This window comes from Erpetoichthys calabaricus, chromosome 4 (genome assembly GCF_900747795.2).
Source record: "Erpetoichthys calabaricus chromosome 4, fErpCal1.3, whole genome shotgun sequence".
Classification (NCBI taxonomy): Eukaryota; Metazoa; Chordata; class Cladistia; order Polypteriformes; family Polypteridae; genus Erpetoichthys; species Erpetoichthys calabaricus.
The window spans coordinates 250,317,280-250,329,382 of NC_041397.2; the positions used below are offsets into that span (position 1 = coordinate 250,317,280).

Genomic DNA, 12,103 nt, shown 5'->3' on the forward strand with positions numbered 1-12,103 from the left:
ATTTCAGTAGCTGCAGGTCTGTCCTTCAGGAAGTGGTGGGAAATTCCACTTAATGGGTGGCGTGATACGTCGTGGCAACGTGAAACTGGAGGTGGGGACTCATGCGATTTGAGGTCAGCCACATTTTCAGTCAAGTGCTTCTGGTGTTCACTGTGACACGGCAGCAGGTAAAATGCATGTTAGTGACAAGGTAAGATGATTTCTTCAATTTCTTCTAACTGAACGGGCCAGAAAATATATTCCAGGGTGCAATTTAGCAATATGAAAATGCAGGCAATTTTTCTGTCTGTCAGTCATTCTGTACTTTATGTCGTAAAGTCACTGAATACAGACAATGACAAGAGTCTTAAGCTTGTGCTTTTTGATTCACTGATAAAATTTACAAAACTTTTTACATGCAACATTTTAATGGATCTCACAAGATAGGAAAAAGCAAGGCGCACTTCACAAATAATAGAAATCTTTGGGCAGCAGCCTGTATATAATAACAGTAAGCTCTTTAGCTCAGCAACTTCACCAGAGCCGCTTTCTGCCTTGTGCCCAGGGCTGCCAGGATATTCACTGGCCCCCCATATAAGCAGATTTGAAAATGGACAGATGGATGGATCCATGGATGGATGGAGTATGCTTTAGAATGGAACTTGCTTGAGCAATTCATTAAATTAATCTGGAGGTTTAATAAAATGACTGAAGACGTGGACTGAAGAGAACACTCTAAAGGTGCTATATAAATAAAATATTATTATTATTACCCCGTCTAGAAAGAAAACCAAGAAGCAGAAAAGGAGAGTTTTGAAATATACAAGCTGTGCCACTTTGGCACCACCTGGTGGCCGAGGTACACGCATTACCCTCCGTCCACCAGCCCTTTCAGCTTTTTCCTTTGCAGTTTCAGGGTTGCTGGAGCCTATCCTAACAGTGTGGAGTGTAAGGTAGGAGGAAACTCTAGACGGGAGCCTAAAAAACAGGGCCACGCTCCCTCAAATCAGGCCGATTTAGATTCACTAGATTCACGAATCAGATTGACAAGCAGTCATAGTGGGAACAGCGCACCAACCATGACTGGGTTAAAAACCATATCCTGACAAATTAAGTTCATGTTTTCTACACATGCGTTGGGTTTAACAAGGATAGTAAAACAGGAAACAAAAAAAGAAAAAGGTTAATTATTTTATAGTGCAGTGAGCGCAGAGTTCATAACAAGAGGCCAGTCTCCTGCCAGTGTGGACATTAAAGGTTCACCAAACACAGGCGATTACTGCCGATGTGGCCAGCTCTGTAAGAAGCCCACCAGGGTGGTAGATCAGACGAGGCATCACTCACCGGCACTCATCTGTTTGCTGCATGTAATGCAATTAGACTTTGAACATCTCCATATCTAGAAAGCTTAAGCTTGGTTTGTTTGTTTGGTTGTTCTTTATGAACAGCTTTGTTTTTCCAACCACGGACTTTAACTTTGGCGCACAAGTGCTTCTTATTATCAGTCAGGTTTATGATGGGGTCAGAAAAAGCGGCATTAAAGTTACATAAAGATCTGTTGGCAGAGAGGTGGCACTGCACAGGTTATGACTATGGTGTGACAGCTAGCATGTTAGCCAAGGCAGGGAATCCCCATTTGATTCCCACAGATTACATTATTATTTTTTTAATCACCTGTTTCCCTATTCATTGTTTTTGTCACAGCCTCACGCCTTACCCAATGGGGCCAAATTGTTTCCAGACTTACTTACTGCGATTTGTGGTGGAGGGTGTAACATTTACAGGATCGTTGTGAGATAAAACTGGATAAACAGCTGGGAATTCCATAATTCTGACATTTATAATATACTGAGCAGACATATAATTTAAGTACAGCCTAAATAATCTTGACCTTATAAAACGTGTGTAATGTTTGCATATACTTTGTCGCCTGTGGGTAACAACCATACTGTGTGTGTGGTGGGTGGGTGTATATCTAGAAATATGGACCCCAACTGCAGGGATTACATTCTTGGAAAAGCTGTGCAAGACTATATGTATGTCACATTTGCATGCTTCAATTAGTTAACTTCATTTTTATTTTATATACCACTTTTTATATAATAAACCATTAGAAGACAATTTACAAAGCAAATAAGGATACATTTCAAAATACTTATGTATGTACAGTATGTACCTTCAGGAGAATAATATACAATAGTAAAGAGCAGTGGTTATCCAAGTGTGTCTCTGAGTTGGCCTGCTCATCTTTCTTACACAGAATATTCTTGCTGATAAGGCCACATGAAATCACTCCAAGACACCAGCCACACAGCATCTGTCTGACTTTCTTACAGATGATACAGTAATATCTTTTACTTCTGCTATACTTTTTCCAGCTCTAATTCTGAATCCTGAGCCTGCATGGCTGTTAACAGAGTAGAGACGTGCAGAATTAGCTTGCAATTTGAAAAGAAAGTGAGGCTCTGAACAAGTCTGTCAGAGTACTGGTTTGTAGTGTTTTGTGTATTTTGCTGTCCTTCTTAGGACACTGTCCAAAGGCCTAATGGCAGGAGTAGTGCAGACATTTAAATTAAGAATTTCTTTCAGTAAACAGCACTGTTCTGGAGGAGTTTGTGTGGTGACCTCTTCTTCTTTGCACCTTGGATTGTGGTGCCAAGGTGTCACCCATTGCACGGCTGCACTCAGATTCTAATCCGGGTGGTTTGTTGTGTGTTGGGTGCGGCAATGCACTGTAATCAAAGCATGCTCCCAACCTCTCTCTCGTCGGGTTGTTACAGTATCCCAACTAGTCCCCCAAATTCCCCATCTAGCTATTAATGTTAGTCAAAACTAAGAACTTGGAAAGCTACTGATTTTTTGTTTAGATAGATAGATAGATAGATAGATAGATAGATAGATAGATAGATAGATAGATAGATAGATAGATAGATCAGTACACTATACTGCTAATTTTTTCAGCATTACTCCGTCTTTGGTATTTGTGGCACAATTTGCCTATTTGCGCACTACAGAAATAGTATGGCGCAGTCCTTGTTGCATGGCCAATCATGTCCCACAAATCAACGACAGCCCCCTTTCTAAACCTATCCTATCGAGCAGCGTCTTTCCCGTGTAATTAATTACTAATTAATTAGTTTAGACACCGTGTAGCTGCAGGTTGATAAGGTTGGTTCTTCACGATAATAATCTGCTGATGATATTAGTTCAATCAATTCAGTTTAATATACAGTACATACTTACATATAATATATAATATATACAGTATTTGTATATATATATAAATATATATATATATATGTATACTAGCCAACCCCCATGGCTCCGCCCACGTAGTACTGAAAGAGGACAAACTTTAAAAATCAATAAACACACAGCTTGATAAGGTCCGCTCCAAAACATAGCCAGAGGAACAGCGATTTGAACGGAAGTTGGCACGTAAGTGAGGAGGTCCCCGCCTGGCTCCCCACTCCTGAGGTCACACTTCCCCCTCCCCTCGGCCCGCAGCCTCCGTCTCGGATTGGCGCGAATATATTGCTCCTGTAAGCAATATATTAGAGAAGATGCAAAATTAACCAGAATGTTCAAGCAAATTATAGAAAAAAGCCCGATCTAAATCCGTTAAGTAGTCCTCTCGTTTGCTAGCTAAGTGGAGGTAAGGTACACACCTAGAAGGCCCTTCCCCCCTCCCCTCGGCCTGCTGTGCGTCTCTCGGATTCGCACAAATAAATCGGTACCGCAAGTGAACTATGATACATAGTGCAATGACAGAAGTCACAAAATCAACTGGAATATTCAAACAAATTACAGAAAAAAAAAATCTAAATCTGTGAAGCAGTTCTCTCGTGAAAAGCAGACAGACATACAGACAGACAGACATTGGATTTTATATATATAGAGAAATATATGTATTTACTGTATATATATATATATATATATATATATATATATATATATATATAGTCATAAAGATGAGACATACTCAGATAAAGGTTTGGGGCAGCCACTCGTATAATCTGGTATCCTGGCTGCAAAAGTCGTTTTTATGTAAATAAACAGCACTGGTGTGCATACAATTGAGTCCAAGACAAGACTGAGGAATTAGGACAAAGGGCAGGGTTTTAAAGGGGAAGACAGGAAGTGAGGTCATAAGGATCAGGGATGTGTTCGTTCTCCATTGGTTCGGGCCTGGACGTGACTTTTTATGGTTTATGGTTGTGCAGTGCCAGACCTACTGACCAAAAAGGAAGGGTGAGTGTAATATTCTCATGAGTGGGGGGTCCTACATAATAACAGGTGTATTTGAAATGTTTTTGCATATCCTCCTTCCAGTTTGATGACCTGTTGTGTCATAGTCAGCCCTTCATTCATCATTCTAGCACCCATGTAACCAACCTTCCCTTGAAATTCACCATTTTGGATACATGGTGCAGCAAAAACATCATTGTCGCCGTTTGACCCTGGTGCCCAACGCGGATGCTTCAAGTATAAAATTGGCTTAATGCGTTGATTTTAAAAGTGAAGTTCATGGTAAATGGTAAAGGGGGTCCGCAAAACAACTTGGAAAAATCTGGTGAGTAATTCATAAATATCACGTCTACTTGGAAATCCAACAGTCTAGTTATTCTCTTCTCCTTTATTCTCTGTCATTTATTTTAAACAATTGCCCCAAGACATCCAATTAGAATATAAACAATAAAGTTCCTTGCTAAACAACCTACTATCCAGACAGTGTTGTGGAGTGTGCATGCAGCGGCATCGATATATCTCACCAGCCAATCAAAACCCAACTAGCTGCTGTGCTGTGCTGCTGTGCCCTGCACTTTGACTTTTTAAAGGGGAATTCAGTAATCTAGAAGTGTAACCACTTCAACACATGCGGAGACCCCCTTGCACCAAGCATGAGCAGAAGCACACAAACTTATATTTGTGCCAGTCACTCTCATAATGTTCTGAGCCAATAAAAATGACTGTGAAGCCTTGCATCTCTCATTTTGTATATACTGCTGTCATTCATATGCGTGTCAATGACTTATGATTTTTTTTTGCTCAGTCACACTTCAGGTGGTTTAGCTACTTTGGGGGGAAAAAATATCCACATTTTAAATAAAAGATAGATCATTGGGTCAAGCATCTACATCGTCAAGTGAAAATTAGCCAGCTTCTGCTAAAAAAAAAAGGAAAATATGATAACAATTATATAGAGTTTGGCTTACATTCTCAGCACTGTCTGCTATCAAGTCAAAGTAAAGGGCACATTTGCACGTGGAGGATCATATCAGAATCTGCCCACTATGTATCACTCCCAAAATTGAGAAACTATACAGTCACGTGCACCCATCTCACAAATTTTCCAGGCACATGATCAATAAAATATGCATTTTCTGATAATCAATGTTTGTTTAGTGTGTCCCTGTAGGGCGGTTTTGTAATTTTTCCCCCCTTCTAAGGGCTGCCTGGTCTGAAAATGCTGGGAAAGCTACCTGTAAGATCTGGCCCTTTGGAAAAGCTGAAGGTTCAGGAGTGCAGAGATACCAAAGGCTACAAGGGAAAAAGTTCTAGTGTTGTGCCCCTGGATCAAAATGTAAAGTTAGAAGCTAGAAGTGATTCTCCAAGTGACTTTGAAATGTAGTCTTTGAAATGTGTAGAGTGGACAAACGCTCAGTTGGCAGCTAGAAAATAGGCCAAGGTGCAAAGACAGAGGGTTGAGAAAGGGGATGTTTTTAGTATGGTGATGTGGTGAGCAAGTCTGTGAGCCACACTAACAGGTAATGCTCCATTGTCTGTTGGCCAGATTGGGGGATTAGCAGGTCCCGTTCTCTTATATTTGATTATTTCTACTTGGATTTCTCCATTTGTCTTTACCACTATGCAGTTTTTTCTTTAATGAAGAAAATTCCATTTGAAGCTCAGTTACACCTTCTTGGTGTAGAAGATTGTCACCAAAGCCACTTCTATCACAGTTTACTATAATCCTTGGATGCATCATCACCAGAACCTATAATTAATTTCAAACATTGGACTAAATGAAATACAGCAGTGGTATTCTGGGAATCTACTTTCTGTCTTACTGCATTATTCTGCAGGTCAGTTATGCATCTAAATATGTTAGTATGGATTTCATATGTATATTGTGCATAATACTGAGTTTCACTAATATGCTATAATTGATGAGAAGGGTGCATGCAACATTATTTGTTTCACTTTTTAAAAAGCTTTTCATAACATGCCACATAAACAAAAAAAAAGAGGAACAGAAGATACATTTTAAGAATGGATACAAAATCAGGTTGAAGGCAGGACACAACAGGTTATAATGCAAAGACTTTCTGAAAAGTACTTATTGTTTAGAGTGTTTTAGCTCAGGGATAAGTTCTATTCTTTTTAATCTGCATAATAATATTGAATGTATCTAACTAGCAAGCTAGTTAAAACTGTGGATAACACTCAATTTAGTCTCACAGAGCCAGACTGCATAATATATAATATAATGTAATACAATATATACAACTGGAGACTACCATGAGCAAATTCTGCCTAAATATGGGTGGGAACAGTTAGACGATCCACTAAATTTCACATTTCTAAACCAATCCAATGTCTCAGGAAGGCGGAGCTCAAATTAGGGGCGATGATTCAAACAGCAAAGCATGCTAGTGCTCTGCTCAGGGTCATCCAACTTATATCAAGTCCGTGGTTATGATGGATAAACCCTCCATCACTGAGAAATCCACCAAAAAGGCCCCAATGAAACAAATAAATGTGTATTGTGTGTGAGGTAAATGCATTTAATGTGTAGAAAATCGGTCTGCTCATTTCAAGTGACTGATGCACTGCCTCTGGCTGTATGTTGTGGTACGTGGCTGGGGGTGGTGCCCAGCCGGGACGCCCAGGAGGACAGGAGGAGGGCTCATTCCTCCTCTGGACCACGAGGGGGCGGCCGCCCTGGTTCCTTTGAGGGCCACGGGTGCAGGGCTTGGAAGCCCAACCCTGTAGGGGCCCGTGGTCTCCGCCAGGGGGCGCCCCCATGCCTGAAGGACCCAGAACCCCAACACTTCCGCCACACCAGGAAGTACTGGGGGGGAAGAAGTTTGGGAACACCCGGAGGGCTTCCGGGAACACAGCCGGCACTTCCGCCACACAAGGGAGTGTCTAGGGAGTGTCGGGGATCACCTGGAGCCCATCCGGGCACTTATAAAAGGGGCCGCCTCCCTGCAGAGAAGGACTGGAGTCGGGTGAGGAGTGGACAAGGTTGCGAGGCAGGAGAGAGGAGGCGGCCTGACGAGCAGGCAGAGACTGAGTGAGAGCCTGGATTTTGGGGAGATTGGTGCTTTGGCACTGGGTTTGTGCACTTGGACATTGTATTTATAATGTACAATAAACGTGTGGTGGACTTGAATATGGTGTCCGTCTGTCTGTGTCCGGGCAACTTATCACAGTGGCGTAGTCGGCAGGATGGTCTGCCTGGTTCAAGGCAGGAACCTGTAGAGAAAAAATGTTCTGTGAGCAGCCCGGCGCAGCAGCGGAACCCCCACACGCGCCGCGGGAGCGACGCATGCACAACTCCGCGGGAGCGATTCTCCCCTGGGACTGCCAGTAGTCCGCAAAACGGCTCTTACCCCTGGGTGCGGAGGAGCACCAACGGGCGTGGCTGGAGTGCAGCAGACTCCGACCGACGTGCTGTTGGAAACGGCGGCCAGGACGGTATCGCTGAAGGAAAGGCCAGTATGCAGCAGATACGGCTGGATGACGGGATCCGGGAGGTGAGTGCCCTGCGTAACAATGGTCTGCCCTGCGGGGTAGGACTTCCCTCTTTTGTTACCGGCAGGGTATGCCCGGATCCGTGTCTGTGGCAGAGGCGTGCCGGTCCACGGGCCGTCGGCAGCGCGGAGGCTGCAGTCGGGAGAGCTGCAGACAGGATGGAGCTGCAACTCCAAGAGCCAGAATGGCGCCGCACCAGGGGCAGTAGAGCCAAAATGGCGGCGGACCAGGAGTCCCTCCTCATAACAGGCACGGGATTGGACAGCGTGTCCTGTCCTCTCGCCAGCGATTGGTCGGAGGCGAGAGCAGGGAATGTCTGTCCCGTGCTTCCAAGTAACCCGAGTGGGCTGCAGGAAAGAGCCCACGGAGAGCAGCCGGCGAGTGGCGCCGCCTGGAAGGTAAGCACACCGCCGACTGTCTCTTCCTCTTTGGCAGCGATACTGCAGGAGCTGCAGAGCGAGATCCAGCTCGTGCTGTCGCTGCCGGCCGAGCGATGTGCCCTCCGGGCGGAGACGCTGGACTCAGGAGGGATGGCAGTGGCGTCGGATCGAGAGCCGCAGGCAGGAGGGGATCGGCGCGCTGCAGGAACTCCTGGACGGAGAGGCACAGTGGGTAAGGTAAGGGAAACCGACCCCGTGAAGCTCCGGACGCCTGCGGGGCTGGGTCTGCCCTCTTACAATGGGCAGATCCGAACTGATGCGGCGTCCCACAGTAAATGGAGGAAGCGGCTTGAGGAAGCCAGTTCCTCCGATAAGGGAGAATGTGCAGCTGGGTGCGTGCATTCTTCAAAGAGCCTTAAAGAGCAGCCAGCAGCTGTAGCTGACAATAAGGAAAGCTCACTGCTGGCTGTACTTTCGTCCATGTCTGCGGCTCTACAGGCGCTGGCGGTTGATCAGTGTTCTGTGGAGTCGCATCCACAAATGCTAGGTGCCCTCCGTGCTGGGGAGCAGATGCTGGAGGGGAAGCCAGTCGCGTCAGAGGAGGCGCTGGAAGAGCGGACGAAACGGCGCGGCGAGCAAACCTTCGGCCGGAGAGGTACAGCGGGACCGGTAAGTTTCATCGATCCCGTACAGCATGTTGGAGGTCCCACCGACAGGATCTGTGAACCCTGTGATCAGAGTCCAAAAGGGGGATCTCCTACAGGAGATGTGGCGGTGAGTGCTGCGTGCTTGGTGAGGGGAGAATCAGTGAGGGGACTAGCAGGACGTGGGCTGTTAAGTGCCCTGGGTCCTAGCGCCCTCCCTCCTAAGCCTGCCGCAGCCTTGAGGCGAGTTAAAAGGACGCAGACGCGACAGGGTCTCTTTTTACGCTATAAGGAGACTCAGTCCGTCACCGCGTCCAAGAGTAAAAGGGGGAGCCGAGGGAAGAATGCCGGTTCCTCCGATAAGGGCAAACGTGAGGCAGGATGCTCACGTTTGGAGAAGGGCCACCCTCTGCGGCTGCAGAGGGTAAACCCACGGAAGGCTGAGGAGACGGGCGCGCGTGCGCTCCCGTCCGGTGTCCCACCACGAGGGGCAAGGGTGCCACGAAAGGGGGGCCAAGCTGGCAAGCACCGGGGTGCCGGTCAAAAGGGGGAGCGTTACCCGTATAGACGTCAGAGAGACGCCGAGTGGCGGCGTCAGGGCAGCGTCTCCGCCCCTTGTTCTGTCTTCTTTTTTATAGGACCGGGCCCTGGAACGAAGTGTGTCGGCTTCCCGCCGAGGAAAACCTGCCCTCACGGGATTGACCGCTGGGCCCAGGGGTCTCAGCTTGCGGTGGGGTACTGTGGTACGCGGCTGGGGGTGGTGCCCAGCCGGGACGCCCAGGAGGACAGGAGGAGGGCTCATTCCTCCTCTGGACCACGAGGGGGCGGCCGCCCTGGTTCCTTTGAGGGCCACGGGTGCAGGGCTTGGAAGCCCAACCCTGTAGGGGCCCGTGGTCTCCGCCAGGGTGCGCCCCCATGCCTGAAGGACCCAGAACCCCAACACTTCCGCCACACCAGGAAGTACTGGGGGGAAGAAGTTTGGGAACACCCGGAGGGCTTCCGGGAACACAGCCGGCACTTCCGCCACACAAGGGAGTGTCTAGGGAGTGTCGGGGATCACCTGGAGCCCATCCGGGCACTTATAAAAGGGGCCGCCTCCCTGCAGAGAAGGACTGGAGTCGGGTGAGGAGTGGACAAGGTTGCGAGGCAGGAGAGAGGAGGCGGCCTGACGAGCAGGCAGAGACTGAGTGAGAGCCTGGATTTTGGGGAGATTGGTGCTTTGGCACTGGGTTTGTGCACTTGGACATTGTATTTATAATGTACAATAAACGTGTGGTGGACTTGAATATGGTGTCCGTCTGTCTGTGTCCGGGCAACTTATCACAATGTGGTCAATGTTGTTCACAATTAAGACAGTACAGCCGGAGTCAATTTGAAGCTATTGTATGTTCCTGTACAAAATAATGGCACAGTATCTATTTATACTAAACAGTGTGCCATCACACAGAGTAAGGAAGTGAAAAGAGTGCCTGTTATGCGAGGTCTTTCTACTGTTGATAATGAAGAACACAGGAGAAGCAGATTTCGGTACTCAGCACACCGCAAACAGGTAATATGGCGAATGACACTCTAGCATTACCACGGGCGAGGCTGTACTGCAAAGTAAGTTAACATTATTGTTAACATTAAGGGAGTTAGTACAGAGGATTCCAGCTGTTATTTTAAAATGGGTTTTCAGTAAAAATACAGGAATTCAGATGAAAACTGGTTAAGAGTAAATTTGGCACAGTCACTGTCAAGTTTTTTTTAGGACAGTCACCCATAGAAATGTTCAATAATTTACAAAACAGATGTAATTAAGGACATTTTCAAATATCAGCTTGATTATGCTTTAAATAATGCTTTTAATAACTTTTAACATTATGCATTTAATAATAAGGAAATTGGGATTAAGGAGCTATAGTCATTTGAATGTTGTGCTCTTGTCAACACTTTTCATATAATGATGGCTCGTATTTCAAATTTTGGCTCGTAACTCAAGACAAAAAATTGACCTAGTGACAGCTCGTATCTTAAAAAACTCGTACGTTGGGGCACTCGTATCTCAAGGTACCACTGAATTCTTAATACTTTTTGTGTAAGCACAAGTGGGCAATCTATCTTGGGAATTTATGATACATTATATATTAGAAAAGGGTACTCAGCTGACAATCACATGGCAGAGGAAAGAATAGAAAGATCAAATAAATATTTAGATTGAGGCACCGTCCCTTCCTGTATCTGCTAACATTCCCCATAACAGCAGTGGGCACACTTACTGTTTGACAATATTGATAAACAAAATGGGCACGCACTTCCTTTGTTTGGAGAAGTGTGGATTGAAAAGTCTACATTACATGTCATGCATGTCTCCTGAAAATCAAGTGCAGCACTTCTGTATACATTGTAGTAGAAATATAAAACACTGATTTTGACAGTAATGTTAGTGATTTGGATTTTTCAATGATATTAAATATATAGATATATTGGAATGGATTTCCTGAAAGTACGACACAAGAGCAGAAGAATGAGCAAAGTCTAATGCATAATTAGCCAATCTAAAGAAGAAATCAAACCACTCTGCAAGTCTGTCACAGCTATCTTGTGTCTGATAAAGGACCAGTCACGCTATACGATTTTTCCAGGGATTTTCAGTTGCGGACTTCATTTTCATTAAATTAGCAAATTGTGTGAAACTTTATAAAGTATTTCAGTTGAAATGAGTATGAACAACACATCACATTCTGTGTGCCTTATGTGCCTTATGTGTCCGAGAAAAATATGATATAACAACATACATGATTCCTGTACAGACTGTCTTTTTTGATTACAGTTTTTTCCCATTTTATACACAAAAAAATAGAACTATGCACACAATTTTGAAAATGTGAAGCTCATGTATCAACACCATGACCCCAAACTGCTGAACTCTAAACACAATTCTATTGGTTTCACTCAAATATCATTCTAAATCACAGTTTTGCAAATCTCTGAACACAAGTTGCATCACTTAGCACACTTTGTTCACCTAGAAGCACTGGCCTTCAAAATGCAACACCCTACTTACCAATTAGTCTCCCTCATGATGCACTTGTGCAGACTCCATTGGAAGAACAGTTCTATCATTTGTCAGCGGGGTCCACAACTGGTTCACGAACAACTCACATTTTGTAGTGCTGTACCTTCCACCATATTTCCCATTTCTAAATCCAATAGAGGAATTCATTTTAGCAGTGGAAAGTGTACAAAGGCAGACCCCATGAGCATGTGGCACTATTCCAGGCAATGGAGGAAGCATGTGATGACATCTGCACAGATGAATACCAGGAATGGATCTGCCATGCCAAGCACTTTTCCCCC

The 12,103-nt window shown here is 45.2% G+C and overlaps 1 protein-coding gene across 1 annotated transcript in view; it reads left to right on the plus strand.

The window, feature by feature from the left end:
* The window catches only part of LOC114650765 (interleukin-1 receptor type 1-like), a 64,534-nt gene continuing 52,431 nt past the window's right edge, over positions 1–12,103 (plus strand). The window contains exon 1 of the mRNA XM_028800603.2: positions 1–190. Within this exon, the coding sequence (XP_028656436.2) occupies positions 173–190 (18 nt within the window). The 5' untranslated portion in view covers positions 1–172. The remainder of the gene's footprint in view (positions 191–12,103) is intronic.